The sequence below is a fragment of the Scyliorhinus canicula genome, chromosome 2, assembly GCF_902713615.1.
Source record: "Scyliorhinus canicula chromosome 2, sScyCan1.1, whole genome shotgun sequence".
Lineage (NCBI taxonomy): Eukaryota > Metazoa > Chordata > Chondrichthyes > Carcharhiniformes > Scyliorhinidae > Scyliorhinus > Scyliorhinus canicula.
Window position 1 is genome coordinate 34864822 of NC_052147.1, and position 20456 is coordinate 34885277.

The 20456-nt window shown below is 49.1% G+C and overlaps 1 protein-coding gene across 9 annotated transcripts in view; it reads right to left on the reverse strand.

Moving 5' to 3' along the window:
* lrrc9 (leucine rich repeat containing 9) overlaps positions 1–20456 on the reverse strand; it is a 276603-nt gene that overhangs the window by 138978 nt on the left and 117169 nt on the right. For all 9 annotated transcript variants that reach the window (XR_005457781.1, XR_005457782.1, XM_038775862.1 and 6 more), the window contains one exon: positions 19252–19384. Coding sequence is in view for 7 of the 9 variants with exons in the window: in XM_038775862.1 (XP_038631790.1) it covers positions 19252–19384 (133 nt within the window). In the remaining 2 variants the exon portion in view is untranslated. The remainder of the gene's footprint in view (positions 1–19251; positions 19385–20456) is intronic.

The following is a 20456-nucleotide window of genomic DNA, read 5'->3' on the forward strand; positions in this document are numbered from 1 at the left end:
AATGTCCATTTGCTGATTTCAACGTGGTAACTGTTCTCAGTAGTGAAGTTAAACCTGAGGTGTTTCTGTTAACGGTTTTGTTTTTAAGTCTTATGGATGTTAAAAGGAAAGCCTAAAGGATTACTTAGTGTTGTGGTTTTTGGGGGTTGTATTTAAATTAATGGTTGCTAAGATGTTCACTATATGTTTTAAAAAGGTTAACTTGAGTTCATAGAATAAACACTGTTTTTCTTAAAAAAAACACTTTTCCATTTCTTCTATACCACATCTGTAGAGTGGGCCATGTGCTCCCCATACCACAATCTATTAAAAGTTGTGGGTCGGGTGAACTCCATGATACACTTTGGGGTTCTCTAAACCCTAGCCCATAACAAGTCGAAGAAGAATTAGAAAGGCTCATCCAAACAAGAGTCATTGAATCAATTCTAATGACGATTGGGCTACACCAATAGCTCCTGTCCTGAAACGTGATAGCTTAGTGAGAATATGGGCAGATTTTAAATCAACAATTTTTTAAAAAAATGTATTTTATTACAAACATGTATCCAAACAGGTTACAGCTAATAAACACCCGGGAAACATACTTCCCAACAATCAACTATGCAGTCTGTACAGACTTTTCCCTGTTTTCAAACCCCCCATCCCACGTCCACCCCTCACCCCCACCCCCCTGCGATGAACAGCTCCTCCAACATGGTCACAAACACCCACCACTTTTTCTCAAACCCCCCTGCTGAACTCCATAACTCGTACTTTATCTTCTCTAACCGCAGGAAGTCATACAGATCATCCAACCATGCCCCTACCCCTGGTGGCGGTGCTGAACACCATTCCAGCAAAATACACCGTCGTGCAACCAGAGAGTCGAAGGCCACGACATCAGCCTTCCTCTTCTCCACAAGTTCCGGTTTCTCTGAAACCCAAAATATCGCCATCAAAGGGTCCGGGTCCACCTCCTCCTCCACTACCCTGGCTATCCGCGAGAACCCCGGCCCAGAATCTTCCTAATTTATCGCAACCCCAAAACATGAGCGCGTGATTCGCTGGACACTTCTCGCACTCATCTGCTACCCCCTGAAAGAACCCACTCATTCTCGCCCAAGTCATATGCACCCTGTGCACCACCTTAAACTGCATCAGGCTCAACCTTGCCCAAAAGGAGGTCCTGTTTGTTCTTCGCAGTGCCGCACTCCATGCTCCCCAGTTGATCTCCTCTCCCAACTCCACTTTCCATTTCTCCTTCATCTTCACCACCCGCCTGCCTCCCTGCTCCCCCAGCCACTTGTATGTATCCCCAATTCTTCCCTCCACTTCCCCATCTGGAAGCAGCAGTCACTCCAGCAGGGTGTATCCCGGCAACCTAGGGAACCCCCTCCAGACCTTTCGTGCAAAGTCCCTAACCTGCAGATATTTGTACTCACTCCCCCTCGGCAGCTCTACCCTCTCCCTTAGCTCCTCCAGACTGTTGAACCCTTCCTCCAATTACAAATCCTACAACTTGACCAGACCCTCTTCCCCTTCACCTCCTGTGTACCCTATCCATCCCACCTGACTCAAACTCAAGATTCTCGCTCAGCAGCGTTAGCACCAACGTCCCTTCCACCCGATAATGCCTCCTCAGCTAATTCCATATCTTCGGTGGACTTCACCACCGGGCTCCCTGAATACCTACTCGGAGCCATTGGCAACACTGCCGTCAGCATAGCCCTCAAACTAGACCCCTTACAAAATTTATCCTCCATCCGAACCCACACTACCCTTTCTCCTTCCCACCACCACCACACCTTGTCCATTTTTGCTGCCCAATAATAATGAAGCAAGTCCAGCAATGTCAACCCCCCCCCCCCCCCCCCCCCCCCCCCCCCCCGCTGCCTCTTCCTCTGTAGCAGGGTCCTCCCTAACCTCAGCACCTTCCCCGCCCATACAAAGTCCGAGATGATCGTGTCCACTTTCCGAAAAAAGGCCTTTGCTATAAAGATCGGGAGAGCCTGAGAGATAAACAAGAACCTCGGCAGAATATTCTATTTCACCACTTGGTCCCTCCCCGCCAACGTTAAGTGCAGTGTATCCCACCTCCTAAGATCCTCCCTGGCCTCCTCCACCAGCTTCGGTAAGTTCCACTTATGGAGCCCCGTCCATTCCCTCACTACCTGAATCTCCAAATACCTAAACCTATCCCTTGTTACCGTAAATGGCATCCACCCTAAATTACCCGCTGTCCCAGCTCATTCACTGGGAATACCTTGCTTTTCCCTATATTCAGTTTGTACCCAGAGAACCCTCCAAACCTCCCCAGTAGACCCATAATCCTTCCCATACTCTCCAACGGATCCGAAACATACAGCAAGTGGTCATCGGCATAGAGCAACACCTAATGCTCCTTCTGACCCTCATAATACCCTGACACTCCGCCGACCCCGACCATCGCCAACATCTCTATGGCCAGCGCAAACAGCAACGGCGGCAGTGGGCGTCCCTGCCTCGTACCCCTGTATTCAAAGCTTTGTGAACTCAAATCATTTGTCCTCACCCTCGCTTTTGGTGACACGTGCAGCAATTGCACCCATGCCACAAATCTCGGCCCAAATTCATACCCTTCCCAAAACCTCGAACAAGTATCGCCACTCCACCCGATCAAATGCCTTCTCCACATCCATGGACACCACCACCTCTGGTGCCAGAGCCCTCGATGTATTCATCACCATATTCAACATCCGTCTTATATTATTCGCGAGTTGCCTGCCCTACCCGAAGCCTGTTTGATCTTCTGCAACCACCCCCGGGACACAATCCTCCATCCACTCCGCCAACAACTTAGCCAATACCTACAGATCCATGTTCAATTGTGATATGGGTCGATACTCCACACATTCCACCGGGTCCTTCTCTTCTTTGGGGATTAGTGTGATTACTGCCTGTGTCATCATCTCCGGCAGCTCCCCCTTCTCCAGTATTTCATTAAACGCTCCCGACAGATGTGGTGCCAGGTCCATCGCAAATCCCTTATAAAATCCCGACGGATACCCATCCAGTCCAGGGGCCTTCCCTGACTTCATCCCCCTGATACTACCTAGCACCTCCCTCAGCCCCAGGGGCTCCTCCAACGCCTGCCTCTTTGCTTCCTCCACCTGGGGAAATTCCAGCTTGTCCAGAAACCACCCCATGTCTCCCTCCTCTCCCCTGGGGCCACCTCGTAACGTCCTGGTAGTACTCCCTAAACGTCTTGTTTATCTTTCCTGGCTCCGACACCACATCCCAGCCCTAGTCCGTATCTTCAATATGTCCCTGACGCAGCTTGCTTCCACAGCTGGTATGCCAGCATGCAGCTCGCCTTCTTCCCATACTCATATTGCACCCCACTTGCCCTACACAGTTGCCCTACCACCCTCCCCATTGTCAGCCTATCAAATTGCCCCTGCAACTATTTATGCCCCGCCAATCCCTCCACGGTGGGCACCCTCTGATATTCCTGGCCCACCTCCACTACCTTGCTCACTAGACGGTCATGTTCCTCCCTCCTTTCCCTATCCACACGAGCCTTAAACAAAATAATTTCACCCTGGGCTACTGCCTTCAGTGCTTCTGAAAAAATGGCCGCCGACACCTCCCCATTCTGATTCAACTCCACATACTCCTTAATCGCCGCCTGCACCTTATCACAAAAACCTTCAACCACCAACAACCCCGCGTCAAACCTCCACCCCAGCCTCTACTCTCGTCCAGTTCTAAACCGAATCTCCAGCCAGTGGGGCACAAGGTCCAAGATAACTATCCCCGCGTACTCTGCCCCCTCCACCCCAACCAAAATCTCCTGACTCACTACAAAGTAATCAATCCTCAAATACACATTATGGATGTATGAAAAGAAGGAATGCTCTCTTCCCCCTGGGTTTTGAAAACGCCATGGGCCCACCATACCCATCCTCGCCATAAACCACGCCCCCCCCCCCCCCCCAACCTCCCAGCTCCCTGGCCATTCGTACCCTACCAATCGACCTGGGGCTCGACCTATCCACCCTTGGCTCCAGGACACAGTTAAAATCTCCTCCGATGATCAACTGGTACGTGGCCAAATCCAGGATAGCTTCCAGCAACTCCCTCATAAACCACATTGTCCCAATTTTGGGCTTACAGATTTTCTAATACCACCGGTGCCCCTTCCAACATCCCACCCGGATCCCTCACCTCCTTCACAATCACAAATTAGGGGCTGGTTTAGCACAGGGCTAAATCGTTGGCTTTTACGGCAGGCCAGCAGCACGGTTCGATTCCCGTAACAGCCTCCCCGAACAGGCGCCGGAATGTGGCGACTAGGGGCTTTTCACAGTAACTTCATTTGAAGCCTACTTGTGACAATAAGCGATTTTCAAATCCCATTTTCTTATTAAATTCGCCATGCCCCTCGATTTCAAATCAAATGAAAAACCTGCCCTACCCACCCCTTCCTTAACCTAATCTGGTCCTTCACACGGAGGTGTGTCTCCTGCAGAAAGACCACCTCCACTTTCAAGCTCCTGAGGTGCGCAAATACACCGTGACCTTTTCACCGGCTCATTCAGTCTCCGGACGTTCCACGTTATGAGTCTTACTGGAAGCTTATGCCTCCAATCCCCTCTACCATCTGTCATCTTACGGTACTTAACTCCCGCCGCCTTAATTCCACCCTACACCTGGCCCATCCCAGATGGCCCCTTCCTCCGCTCCTGACCATGTCATCTCTCACTCCCTGTCACATCGCAACAAACTCCCCCACAACTCCCTCTTCCCTTCCCTCCCCCCAGCCACCCCTCTCGGCCCTCTCCTCCACCACCTCACTTCTGTTCACCAGCATCACATGCTAGCGCGGCAGCCCCTGCCCAAAGGCACCACCAAGTGACCTGCCCTTCCCCCCCCCCCCCCCCCCCCCCCCACTCCTCAGCTCAAGTAGGAAAGCTCCTTGCTGACCTTACCCTCCCCCATCCAAACAAGGACTTCTCCTGAACTCCAGGCAGCCTTCTCCAAAAGCAAATAAACAAATGTTAAACACAAACAGTCCCATCTTCAAGACGTACCTCGTGGCACTCATACCTTCCACTCCTTCAGACAGGCCCACTATTCGTAGGTTCTGCCTTCTCGAGGCATTTTCCTGCTCCTCTACCTTTGCCCTCAACATTTTACACAGTTCCCCTAGGAGCCCCACCACTGCCATCAGAGCCACCACACGATTGATGTGGTCCGAGATCACTCCTTCGATCTCCCAAATCTGCAACTCCTGCACCTCCAAACACCTCTCCACCCATTCCACCCTCTCCTTCGATGGCCTTTAAGCAATCCTCACGCATTTCCTTCCTCTGCCGGCAGAACTCGGCTTTAATAAATGCCATCAGCTCCTCCATCTGGGGCCTTCCAGCTTGCATCAGCCCTCCCCCACCTGCATGCCGTCATGATCTGTACATCTGTACATACATCTGCACATACACCAGGGACTACAGACAGATGTAACAGCCACAGCATCACTAGAGGGCAGCATCAGAGATGGGTATAAATAGTCCAGCCCAGGGAGGATCCGCCTCTTTCAGAAGCACAGGGTTAGTGAGCAGCAGCAGACGGAAACAGCTCAGCATAGGCAGTTTACCTTACCTTCACTGGTCATACCTCTTGACTGTATTATATCTAGTTAAGCTCCGGAAACAGAACAAACCCACTGAATAAAGTATTTGTGTTAAGTGGAAGTCTACAATCTTTACTCAGAATTAGAGAATAACATATGATACCAGGAGTGATTTCAGAAAGCTAGCTAGACACCAGCAAGAGAAGAAAAACTTAAACCGGATATTCGACTGTGGAAGACTTCGCAGCAAATGGATCCTCGACGACTAACTGATTCGATAGAACTTGTCGGAACCCATGGCAGCTGGAAACAACCGGTAATTTAAGTTATAACTGGAAAATGTTTGAACAGCTGTTCGAAATATTTATCACAGCTAATGATTTAAGCACTGCCTCCGACACAATGAAAATAGCCCTACTACTCTCAACAGGAGGGCATGAAGCTAGAGTAATCTATAATTGCTTTAATTACTTAGAAGGTGAGAACAACACCAAAGTAGATGTTATACTCAAAACATTTGCTGAACGCTGTAACAGTCAGTCTGCTGCGATGCTGGAAAGATTTAACTCTTGTCAGAGAAACGGAGGGTCCATCTCTGATTTTATTACATATCTCAAGTTAATACCACAAGGCTGTGATTATGCTGATTTCAGAGACACTGTGATAATGCATCAATTAATTTCTGGACTATCTGATATAGATTTGAGTGAAGAACTTTCACAAAATAAGTATCTAACTCTAGAAATCGCTATACAAAATGCCTTGTTTATGAACAAAAACAAAATCAGTATATTGAATCTCGACAAACACAGAATCATCATTTAGAAACCAAAATCGGTAAAAATGGCGCGAACACTCACTACGAGGCGGAGGCAGGGTTGAATTGGAGGAAGACGGAGGTTCTGAGCGGCAGCCATCTTGAGAAAGGAGCCACACATGCTCAGTTGCAAAAAGAGCGCACAGTACAGGAAACACGGTGTGCGCATGGGCAATCGAGTCCTACGCATGACGTCACAAGCGTCATGACGTCAGAGGACCAGGACCGCGCCCACTTAAAAGGGAAATGCATGAAAATGAACAAAAAGAAATTTAAAACAGCAAAACCCAATTTTTTTGCCTCAAAAGACAGAACAATGCCCGAACTTACAACAGCAGTTGAAAATAGCTTTCACAACACCCTGGAACAAGCAGTTAGCACCGCCCTAGAAGATGATATGGTCCTTGTAGACTACGACTCACACAAAGATTTCATCTTGGGAGATGGCTACCCCAGTACCAAATCCGAACCGCAACTAGAGGTGTTGTACCGTGAAGACCCCGCCAATGAGTTCTTCGGAATGGGGAATCTTCAGCCCAGCATGTATGCCATCCCGACACGTGAATGTAGGATTATGCTGCAGCCTGACGCCAAGAAACAGAGAGTGGTCCATGCACCACGAAGGGTCCCAGCCTCCACACAAGAAGATGATTTGTTCATTTAACATGAAGAGAATGATCACAACTCTGAAACATGGCTGAGTTATTCGGAGATCCTTTTTTTTTTTTTTTTTTTTTTTAAATAATTTTTATTGAATTTTTCAAAATACAAACATTTTAGCCCCCCCTACATTTACATTTAAATTATAACAAAACAAAGTCAAACCCCCCTACTTAACAAGAAAAAAAAAAAGAATCCCCCCCCCCCCCCCTACCCGCGCATCCCCCCCCCCCCCGCCGGCGAACCGACAGTCAGACCAACTTATCATTTCTAGCAGCGTCCTCGGGCAGGCCTTGCCGTGCCACCGCCGCTACCCGTACTTCCTTCGTCGTTTTCCCCCCTCCCCCCCCCCCCCCCCCCCCCCCTTCCCGCCCTCCCCTCCCCTCCCGGGTTGCTGCTGTCATGGCCTCAGTTTCTATCTCTGATCCAAGAGGTCTAGGAAGGGTTGCCATCGCCTGGAAAACCCCTGCACCGACCCTCTCAGGGCGAATTTGATCCTTTCCAATTGGATGAAGTTTTGCCATGTCGTTTAACCAGGTGTTAACACTCGGAGGCCTTTCGTCCCTCCACTGAATCAGGATCCTCCTCCGAGCCACCAAGGACGCAAAGGCTAATATTCCAGCCTCCCTCGCCTCCTGTACCCCCGGTTCCACCCCAACCCCGAAGATCGCAAGTCCCCATCCTGGCTTGACCCTGGACCCCGCCACTCTCGACACCGTCCCTGCCACCCCCTTCCAGAACTCCTCCAGTGCCGGACATGCCCAAAACATATGTGCATGATTCGCAGGGCTTCCCGAACATCTAATACACCTGTCTTCACCCCCGAAAAAACCGACTCATCCTTGTCCCCGTCATGTGGGCTCTATGCAGTACCTTAAATTGAATGAGACTTAGTCGCGCACATGACGACGACGAGTTAACCCTCTCCAGGGCGTCTGCCCATGTCCCGTCCTCTATCTGTTCCCCCAGCTCTAACTCCCACTTATCTTTCAGCTCCTCTACTGGTACCTCCTCCACCTCCTGCATAATCTTATAGATGTCCGAGATCTTCCCCTCCCCGACCCAGACCCCTGATAGCACCCTATCACTCACCCCCCTGTCGGGGAGCGCGGGGAACCCCGCTACCTGTCGTCTGGCAAATGCCTTCACTTGGAGGTACCTGAACGTGTTCCCCGGGGGGAGCCCAAATTTCTCCTCCAGCTCTCCCAGGCTCGCAAACCTCCCCTCTATAAACAAGTCCCTCAGTTGTCTAATACCCGCCCTCTGCCAGCTCTGGAATCCCCCTCCTGTGTTTCCCGGCGCAAATCTGTGGTTCCCTCTTAGTGGTGCCCCTATCAGACCTCCCACTTCCCCCCTGTGTCGCCTCCACTGCCCCCAGATCTTGAGGGTGGCCGCCACCACCGGGCTCGTGGTATACCTCGTGGGAGGGAGCGGCCATGGTGCCGTTACCAGTGCCCCTAAGCTTATGTTGCCGCAGGACGCCCTCTCCATGCGCTTCCAGGCTGCCCCCTCCCCTTCCATCATCCACTTTCGTACCATCGATGTATTTGCCGCCCAGTAATATCCGGAAAGGTTGGGTAACGCCAGCCCTCCACTATCCCTACTCCGCTCCAAAAAGACCCTTCTAACTCTCGGGGTGCCATGTGCCCACACATACCCCATGATACTACTCGTTACCTTCTTGAAAAAGGCCCTGGGGAGGAAGATGGGCAGACACTGGAACAAAAACAAGAACCTCGGGAGGACCGTCATTTTAACTGACTGCACCCTCCCTGCTAGCGACAGCGGCACCATGTCCCACCTCTTAAACTCCTCCTCCATCTGCTCCACCAGTCTGGAAAAGTTCAACTTGTGTAGGGTCCCCCAGTTCTTTGCCACCTGCACCCCCAAATACCTAAAACTTTTAACTGCTCTTTTGAAGGGGAGCCTCCCAATTCCCTCCCCTTGGTCTCCCGGGTGTATTACAAAGACCTCACTTTTCCCCAGATTTAATTTATATCCCGAAAAGTCCCCGAACTCCGCTAGTATCCCCATTACCTCCGGCATTCCCCCCTCCGGGTCTGCCACATACAACAACAAATCATCCGCATAGAGCGAGACCCGATGTTCCTCCCCTCCCCTTGTCAGTCCTCTCCACCCCCCTGAACCCCTCAGTGCCATCGCCAACGGCTCAATCGCTAATGCAAAGAGTAAGGGAGATAGGGGACATCCCTGCCTAGTACCTCGATGGAGCCCAAAATATTCTGACCTCCTCCCGTTTGTTACCACACTTGCCATCGGAGCTGAATAGAGCAGTTTTACCCACTTGATAAATCCCTCCCCAAACCCAAACCTTTCCAACGTCTCCCACAAGTATTCCCACTCCACCCTGTCAAATGCCTTCTCCGCGTCCAGCGCTACCACTATCTCCGCCTCCCCTTCCACTGCTGGCATCATAATCACATTTAACAATCTCCGAACATTTGTGTTAAGTTGGCGTCCCTTCACGAACCCCGTCTGGTCTTCATGGACTACCCCTGGCACACAGTCCTCTATCCTGGTTGCCAGGACCTTTGCTAACAGCTTGGCATCTACATTTAAGAGGGAGATAGGCCTGTAGGACCCGCACTGGACCGGGTCCTTGTCCCGCTTCAAAATCAAGGAGATCAGGGCCTGCGACATTGTTGGAGGCAGAACCCCCCCCTCGCGCGCCTCATTGAAGGCTCGCACCAGCACTGGACCCACCAAGTCCACAAATTTCCTGTAAAACTCCACCGGGAACCCATCCGGCCCCGGCGCCTTCCCCGCCTGCATCTGGCCTATCCCTTTAATTAGCTCCTGCAGCTCTATCGGCGCCCCCAACCCTTCCACCAGCTCCTCCTGTACCTTTGGGAACCCCAATTTGTCGAGAAAGTTCTTCATTCCCCCTCTCCTCTTCGGCGGTTCAGACCTATACAATTCCCTATAGAAGTCCCTAAAGACCCTATTCACCTCTTGCCCCTTCTGCACTACATCCCCACCCCTCTCTCTCTCTCCCCCAATCTCTCTGGCTGCATCTCGCTTACGAAGCTGGTGTGCCAGCATCCTGCTCGCCTTTTCCCCGTACTCATACGCCGCACCCTGCGCCCTTCTCCACTGCATTTCCGCCTTCCTAGTGGTCAGTAGGTCGAACCTGGCCTGCAAGCTACGCCGCTCCCTTAATAGCCCCTCCTCTGGCGCCGCCGCATATTTCCTATCTACTTCTAGGAGCTCCCCCACCAGCCTCTCCCTTTCCTGCCTCTCCTTCCTCTCTCTGTGTGCCCTTATGGAGATCAGCTCTCCTCTAATCACTGCTTTCAAGGCCTCCCAGACCGTCCCCACCTGCACCTCACCTGTGTCATTCGTACCCAGATAGTTCTCAATGCCCGTTCTCACCCTTCTGCACACCTCTTCGTCCGCCAACAGCCCTACATCCAGGCGCCACAACGGGCGTTGGTCCCGCGCCTCCCCCATGTCCACGTCCACCCAATGTGGTGCATGGTCCGATATCGCAATGGCCGAGTACTCCGTGTCCTGCACTCTCGGTATCAGCCCCCTGTTCAATACGAAAAAATCGATCCTAGAGTACACTCTGTGGACGTGGGAGAAAAAAGAATACTCCCTCGCCCTAGGCCTACCAAATCTCCATGGGTCTACCCCTCCCATCTGCTCCATGAACCCCCTTAACACCTCTGCCGCTGCCGGCCTCCTATTCGTCCTGGAACTCGATCTATCCAGCCCAGGGTCTAACACCGTATTAAAGTCCCCTCCCATGATCAGGCCCCCTGCCTCCAGTCCCGGGATGAGGCCCAGCAGGCGCCTCATAAAACCCGCGTCGTCCCAGTTCGGGGCATACACATTTACCAGTACCACACTCTCTCCCTGCAGCCTACCCCTCACCATCACGTACCTGCCCTCCTTGTCTGCCACCACCTCTGCCGCCACAAACGACACTCTCTTTCCCACCAAAATCGCCACCCCCCGGTTCTTGATATCCAAGCCTGAGTGGAACACCTGTCCCACCCACCCCCTTCTCAGGCGGACCTGATCTGCTACCCTCAAATGAGTCTCCTGCAGCATTGCTACATCAGCCTTCAGTCCCTTCAGGTGTGAGAAGACCCTTGATCTTTTGACCGGCCCATTCAGCCCCCTTACGTTCCACGTGATCAATCGGGTCGCAGAGCGACCCGTCCCTACTCCCTGTCGATTAGCCATGTCTTGTCCCTTGCTCGCCCCGGGTCATCCCTTCTTTTCTGACCCGCTTCCCATAGCGATGGCCCCCCCCCCCCACCCCCCCCGGCTGTCCCCTTCTCGTCCCTGGTCTTTCTAGCAGCAACCCGGTGTCCCCCCCCCAGTCCCCCCCCCTGCCCCCCCCCCCCCCCCCCCCCCCCCCCTGGCTAGGACCCCTCCTAGCCGCGATGTACCCCACATCGTACTCCCCGAGAGTCAGCTGGTCTCCGCTGACCCGGCTGCTCCTGCCACATTCCGACTCCTCCCGGTTCACCCCATCTGCGCCCGTGAAAGATCCCCTTAAAACCCCCGAGAAAGACCCGCATAATCAACCCGCTCCCCCCCATCCCGTCTCCCCAACTTAACGATATAAATACAAATACCCAATGGCAACTAAATACATAAATACTTAACTACATACTTAAATAACAAAATAATTAACTAACTATCAACTAACCGCGTGCCCAACCATCACCCTCCATCAAACAGTATAAATAACCGCAGATAACCATAACCCGAAAAGAAAAAAAAGAACCAAAAAACCCCCCCAAGCACCCAAAGAAAAAGGGTAAGAGGGGTAAATAACTAAGGGAAATTGGAAACGGGAAAAAACACCCCATAAGAAGCCAACGACCCACAATAGAGATTTCAACAGTACAAATATACAGAAACACCCAACAACTCGAAACCTTCAAAATATTCAGAAAAGTCAACCGTTCGAGAAAAAACACCCCAAACACTCCACGAAACTGTTACCCAGTTCCGACCTGGCCTGAAAAAGAAAAGGGCCACTTGCACAATCAAGAGTCCCCCGGCGGCTACGACCGCCGGTGCTCCCAGGTTTTAGTTCGTGTCCAACTTTTCCTCCTGTACAAAGGTCCAGGCCTCCTCTGGGACTCGAAATAATGATGTTGGTCCTTGTAGGTGACCCACAAGCGCGCCGGTTGCAACATTCCAAATTTGATCTTTTTCGCGTGTAGCACCGCCTTTGTCCGGTTGTACCGGGCCCGCCGCTTTGCCACCTCCGCACTCCAGTCCTGGTACACCCTTACCGTCGAGTTCTGCCACTTGCTGCTTTTCTCCCTTTTAGCCCACCTCAGGACTTTTCTCTCGATCACTTAGCCGCTGGAACCGCACCAGCACCGCCCTCGGGGGCTCGTTTGCCCTAGGCCTCCTGGCCATGACCCGGTATGCCTCTTCCAATTCCAGGGGCGCCGGACCGGCCCCTTCCCCCATCAGGGAGCTCAACATCTCCGCCACATATCCCGGGAGATCCGACCCCTCCAGGCCTTCTTCCAGGCCCAGGATCCTCAAATTTTTCCTCCTCATCCGAGTGTCCAGCTCCTCGAAGCGGCTCTGCCACTTCGTGTGGAGTGCCTCGTGCACCTCCACCTTTGCCCCGATGACTGTGGCCTCCTCCTCCCTCGCGGCCATCTCCTGCTGCAGATCTTTAATCGACGCCTCTTGGATCGCCTGGGCTCCCACCAACCTGGTGGCCGTCGCGTTCATGGACTCTAAGAGTTCCACTTTCATCTCCGTGAAAAAACGGAGGAGAGCGGCCTGCTGCTCCTCCGCCCATTTCTTCCACTCCTCCGGTGCACCGCCGGCCGCCATTTGATTTTCTTCCCCCGCTTTTTTTGGGGAGCTGCTGCCGTTTTTCTTGCCGCTCCACTCCGGGTACCGACCATAAAATCGGTCTAGTTCTCCTCAGGGGACCTTCCCCCACCGGGATTTGTTTTTTCAGCGCCGTTGGGGCCCTCCAATTGGCCCAAAAACACCTTTGTTGCAGGAGCTTCCAAATGTGCGGCTTAGCTAGTCATAGCCGCAACCGGAAGTCTTATTCGGAGATCCTGATCACAGCATCAGCAACATGGTTGAAAAGCTCAATACGACTCTTCTCAGGGTAGATGAATCCAATACCATGGTGCCATGGCAGATCGTCGGTACATTGGATGACAGCAATACCCAAGACGAAGACAACGCCACACAGAGAGCACAGAATGACTCCGTTGAGAGAGCACAGATCGACTCTACAGCAAGAACACTGCACGACTCCACAAAGAGAGCAATGACAGACTCCACAGAGAGAGCGATTACAGACTCCTCAAAGAGAGCGATGACAAATTCCACAGCGAGCACAATGAAGGACTCGACAAAGAGAGTGATACAAGCCTCCATAGAGAGAGCGACGCAAGCTTCCACAAGGAGAGTGACGCAAGCCTCCACAGACAGCTCGGTGACAGACTAAAAAATAGAAGCAAGCAAACACTCCATAGCGAACGCTATGCATGTGCAAGACCATGAAGAACTTTCAAGCTTATTTGAGCCACCAGAAGAAGACACTGAATGTCTACCCACTGTATGTGAGACAAGTGATGAAAAAAAATCACAATTCCCATACAGGATGTGCAGGATAACAGCGACACTGACATATCTCAGCTCTTCTGTACAGAAGCTCTCAATAATCAGAGGACGGCCACCCATGACTCTAGAGAGACCACGTCAAATAAAATCTTGAAGATTTTGACTCCAGAAAAGGAGCACAATGACATCACAGATGATTAATTTAACCTGAAATGACTCCAAAAGAGGAGCACCAAGAAATCAATGATAATTGAAGTGAACCTGAAATTACTCCAAGAGGAGCACCTAGAAATCAATGATGATTCAAGTGAACCAGAAATGACTCTAGAAGAGGAGTACCAAGTAAGCAAAGAAGAGGAATCAAATCCACCACAAATGACTGATGTCACCAATATCAATGCAACATCAGATCATTCTCACAATTCTCAAGAAGACACGCTCAATGTAGCAGATACCACAAAGGACAGTGACACCAATAACTGTGACAATGACTCAAATCATCCACATGGCACACTCCCTGAGCGCAACAAGAACAAAAATCGAAAGAAGCACAGCAGAACAAGAAAAACAACAGCAACAACAAAAACAACATGCAGTACAACAAGAACGACAAAATCAACACGAAGCATCCCAGAAATAACAAGCACAAGAAAAAGAACAAGAATAAAAGTGAAAACAACGAAAACAGAATCAACAAGCGCGACAAACAGAACAAGAACGACAACAACAAGAATGCCAATGAAAACAACCAAGACAGAAACAACAAAAACAACAGAACGACAACGAAAACAACAAAGACAGAAACGACAGAAACAACAATGAAACAACGACCTGTACAACATGGTACAACTCTGCACGTGAAGGACAATGCCACAGCACACTGCGAAACAATGGCAAGACTACAAACATGCCATGGCATGATAAAGAATCTCACAAATTCACATCTGCTCCAGAACAAACAAGCAAAACAGTTTTCACGAACGATGACATACAGAATCAATACCACAAACACAGGAAAAAGTCGAGGTCAGACAATGGTGCGACACAGAATCGCTACCCACAATCAAATGGAACAGGGGAAAAAAGTGTCCACATAATTAAACGACTCATCAGCAAAGCAGCCGAGTCACGTTCCGACATTAATCTAGTTGTTATCGTACCAAGCTACCCCATTGAGCTCAGGACCGTTGCCAGCGCAAATGCTCTTCGGCAGAGACATCCGGACAACCCTACCTGCAAAGCAATTCCGAGACCCCAGCGACACACCAGCTCTCAACGACATGCGAGCACCATGCTCCAAACAAAAACTATACTACGATCAACATGCGATCCCACTCAAGCCACTGACAATAGGTGACACCATCAGAATCAGGGACCCAGAAGGCGGATGGTCTGAGTCAGCTACGGTGATCAGGCAGACTGGCACCGCGGTCCTACATTGTCAAATCGTCTGCGGGAGTACTTTTTCGCCATAACCGCCGGGATCTATTAGAGATTCGACCTACAATGCCAGTATTTCCCACACAGGACTTGACCGAGTCCATTTGTCCACAGGACGTTCCTCATCACACAACATAGAACATTACAGCGCAGTACAGGCCCTTCGGCCCTTGACCTGTGAAACCACTCTAAAGCCCATCTACACTATTCCCTTATCGTCCATATGCCTATCCAATGACCATTTGAATGCTCTTAGTGTTGGCGAGTCCACTACTGTTGCAGGCAGGGCATTCCACGCCCTTACTACTCTCTGAGTAAAGAACCTACCTCTGACATCTGTCCTATATCTATCTCCCCTCAATTTAAAGCTATGTCCCCTCGTGCTAGACTGTACTCTTGATGACATCAAACCATCATCCCTACTACCACCGTTAGACTCTCCAGCAGAAGCCGTAAGGCACCCGACCGGCTAGATTTGTAACGACACTTCAACCCACACACAAGGCGAATATGAACATTTCTCACAATGGACTCAACACAGTTAATTATTTCTGTATTACTTTTATCATTTTCAAAGTGTGCAGATTTGCATATTCTCACCACTTGTTATGTAGTTTTCTTGTGGCCAGTCTAGAAAACATGTCCAATAAAAGGGGGGAGGGAATGTAGTGATCTGTACATCTGTAGATACATCTGCACATACACCAGGGACTACAGACAGATGTAACAGCCACAGCATCACTAGACGGCAGCATCAGAGATGGGTATAAAGGATCCAGACCAAGGGATGCTTTCAGAAGCACAGGGCTAGTGAACAGCAGCAGACAGAGACAGCTCAGCATAGGCAGTTTACCTTAGTTTCACTGGTCATACCTCTTGACTGTATTATATCTAGTTAAGCTCTGGAAACAGAACAAACCCACTGAATAAAGTATTTGTGTTAACTGGAAGTCTACAATCTTTATTCAGAGAGAATAATATACATGCTTACAGTGGTTGCTGCAGAAAAGGCTCCCTCCAACCTTTCAGCTAACTCTCGCTGTTTTCTGCCGCCTCTGATAGCCAGCAGACATACCACTCCCGGGGCAAACTATCCACCATAATTCACCCATGCCTTTTCATCAAAATTCCATCCAGTATCGGGTAAAAAGAGCTCTTTTTTGTGTCTTTAAGCAGGAGCTGCCCTGTGTGTGACCACTCACTCCATGGTCACAACCGGACGTCTCAAAACAACTATTAACCTGGTATTGTGCACAGATCACTATCCACTGCCGCTGATTGAAGACTTGTTTGCTGGACTGTTTGGAGGACAGAAATTCAGTAAAATTGATTTATCATAAGTGTATTTACAAATTAATATGGCCGCAAAATAACAGGCGTTACTCTCTATCAGTCCGAAAAAAGTTCATTCCGTTGTAGATTTCCTTTTGGAATAACATCTGGTCCTGCTCTTTTTCAGAGGTTCATGGATCAAATTCTGAGTGGGCTAAATGGGGGGCAGTGCTATTTAGATGACATTATCATCACCGGTTCGAGTGAACAGGCACACTTGAAGAACTTGGAAGTTACTCTGAAACATCTAAAAAACAAATCTCAAAGTTAAAAACTCTTTCAAGGCATCAATAAATTATCTGGGCCACATCATCGATAAAGATAATTTGCACATGGAGCCGAAGAAGATGACAGCAATCTTAGAAGCACCAAGGCCTAAGAATGTGGCACAACTGAGGTTGTTTGTAGGACTGATAAGTTATTACAGAAAATTTGTGCCAAATTTAGCAACACTATTGAAGCCTTTACACGCTTTATTATGTGCTAAACACATATGGCGCTAGTCAGAAGAATGCAAAGTGCACACAATGAGCTAAAAGATGTCTTACATAAGTCAGAGCTGCTGGTTCACTACAATCCCAAGCTGTAGCTACAACATGCTGCGGTACATCACACTATGGGGTTGGTGCAGTTGTTATGCACACAATGCCTTCAGGAGAGGAACAACCGATAACATTTGCTTCCCGCCTCTTACTGGCGCTGAACCGAATTACACTTAGCTAGTAGAGAGGTTTTGAGCATAATTCTCAGGACAAGAAGGTTCCACCATTACCTTTATGAATATCATTTAACTCTTTTGACGAATCATCAATCCTTGACAACAATCTTTGGGCTGTATAAAGGTATTCCTTCTTTAGCAGCTAGTTGGTTACAAAGATGATATGATATTGCCACACACGGATGACATCCAATATCATAAGTCAGAGCATCATGCAAATGCTGATGCTTTGTTGCAAGTCAAACTAGAATCTGGAGAACATTTAGTCAACATCCTGTATTTCGCGCTCATGGAGAAGGTACTCCGTGACTTCATCTCTCGTAAAGGTATACAACAACCGACCCAGTGATGGGGAAGGTGATGGACATGGTCCAAAATGAAGCAATATCAGATGTTCATCATAAAAACCCAAGCCTCAATCAAGCCCTACATCCCACGAAGACTTGAGTTGACAGTTCAGAATGGAGTTTTATTCTGGGAAATCTGAGTAATTATTCCTCCGTGCTTGCATAGTAAAGTCCTTGACCAACTGCATGAGGGACAGTTACTTCTGGTGGCCAGGATTAGATGCTCAAATCGAAGAGAAAATGGGGCAATGCCAGTCGTGTGCAAAACTGAGAAACACTCCACATGGCAACCATTACATCTGTAGGATTGGCCAACACAGCCATGGCAGAGAATACACACAGACTATGCTGGTCCAGTGAAGGGTCATATGCTCCTCATGATTGTGGATGCACACTCTAAACGGGCAGAAATCGTTATCATGAAATCCACGATGACTGAACAAGCCATTGAAAAGTTAGACAAAGTATTCTCAAGATTTGGTACACTGGAGCAGGTCGTAAGTGACAATAGTACTCACTTCAAAGGAGTTCAAGGGCTATTTCAGAGGGAACGGTATTTAGCACAAAGTCAGCTTCACGCGATCCTGCAGTTGGGCTGGCCGAATGTTTCAATCAATTATTGAAACATTCCATCAAGACATCGAAGGACCAAGGTGCACTGGCAAGAAAGGTAAACAAATTCCTAATGTCTTACCGGAACACTGGTCCCTGCTGCTGTTCAGGAGAAAACTGCAAACACAGTTTGATTTGTTACTACCACCTGAAACTTCAGAGACTGCCAAATGACAACAACAAGCGCAGATTGCGAGGAGAGAACAGAACTCTAAAAAGAGGGTATTCAATCAAGGAGCTACACAACCAAGTAGAAATGGGTATCTGCTGTGATCCTAGCAAAGACAGGTCCAATATCATACACCATTCAGATGGATGATGAAATAGTTTGACAATGTCATGCTGACCAGCCACTAGCTCACAAAGTGAAATCACGGAAACTTCTCAAGACATATTTCCCTTGGACAATGTAGACAGAGATATTCCAGAGCAGAGGCCTTTGCAAAGACAAGTTCAGATTTTGTATCTGAAGACTTCCCAATACCTATAGAGATAGACGCTGGAGTAACTTTCCAGGAAGTACCACCTACTGAAGGAACAGAGGACACTTCCAAGGTCTTGAGTAGCCAGGTTCCAGAACGTTGAATACATCCTAAAAGGAATACATGCCCACCTTATAGAGTTGCACATATGCTTAGAGAGATAATGCACATATGCTTATAGCAATAAGTGTGTCTGTTGTAAAAATGTGAAGCAGTTGTCAATGCACTGAAGAAGTAAAGATGTTATATATCAGAGAATACATCCCTATTGGTGAAGCATCACTTGATTTGTAGTGATGTCAGCAGTGAGTATTTGTGCAGGCTTCTGTTCTCCATCTTAGATTGCATGAACAACGTTCCAAATGAAACCTCTCATTGTGTTTGGAAGAATCCAGAGCGTGGGCACCTCCATACTTTTTCTCTTTGCAGCAATTTAAAGGGGGTTGTCTTGGAAAGGAGGAGGAAGTGCAAATCCATCCTCTGCTTGTGTTGTATTGTTTAATGATTCTTTCAATTTTTACTTTTGGTGGACCCCACGGTGGTATATTATCCTTTCCTGCATTATTCAAAATATAAGTTATGACAACTCAATTTATACAAAATAGTACAACCATAATTAAGAGGGGAATAAAAAGGAGAGTTAATGCGCAACTCTCTTTTACCATATCTGAAAGGTACGGGATCAACATAATTTCCATTCTGGGCTTTAGCTTGTCGCTGCAGGTATCCAATTCTGGGTTGTTCACATAAGCTCATACTATTACAGAGAGGGACTGCTTCATCACGGCCTAGAAGCTGTAAAGATGAACAAAAATATATAGATCAGTTGCAACACCCATCGTTAATGTTTAGGATTAATAGTGAACTGTTCTTACAGTTTAAGGTGGTACACAGGGTGCATATGACTCGGGCGAGAATGAGTGTGTTCTTTCAGGGGGTAGCAGATAAGTGTGAGAGGTGTGGGCGGGGGCCAGCGAATCACCCGCACATGTTTTGCGAAAAATTAGGAAGATTCTGGGCGAGAGTGTTCGCGGTCTTAGCCAGGATGATGGAGAAGGAGGTGAACCCGGACCCTTTGGAGGCGATATTTGATGTTTTAGAGAAGCTGGAACTCATGGATAGGAGGGAGGCCGATGTCTTGGCCTTCGCCTCTCTGATTACACGGCGGCGTATTTTGGTGGAGTGGCGGTCGGCATTGCCAACGGGGGTAGCGGCTTGGTTGGGTGACCTGTAAGACTTCCTGCGATTAGAGAAGATAATGTATGGGTTAAGGGGCTCTTCAGGGGGGTTTTAGGAAAGCTGGGGATGCTTATGACCATGTTTGAGGGGCTGTTCGTCGCAGGGGAGGGGGGATTAAAAAGGGGAAAAATCTGTACAGACTGTATAGTTGATTGTTGGGAAGTATGTTTCCCATGGTGTTTATTCGCTGTAAGCTGTTTTGATACATGTTTGTAATAAAGTACATTTTTTTTAAAATAGTGAACTGTTCTTGAACAGGTTGAAAACTGTATAAAATCTGATTGTACACATTTGAAAGAAGCAGGTGAAATAATAATAATCTTTATTAGTGTCACAAGTAGGTTTACATTAACACTGCAATGAAGTTACTGTGAAATCCCCTAGTCGCCACACTGCCTGTTCGGGCACACTGAGGGAGAATTCAGAATGTCCAATTCACCCAATAGCATGTCTTTCAGGACTTGTGGGAGGAAACCGGAACACCCGAAGGAAACCCACGCAGACACAGGCAGACTCCACAAAGACAGTGACCCAAGCTGCGAATAGAACCCGGGTCCCTGGCGCAGTGAAGTAACAGTGCTAACCACAGTGCAATCGGACGCCCCTAAATATTAACTCCTAAAAAATT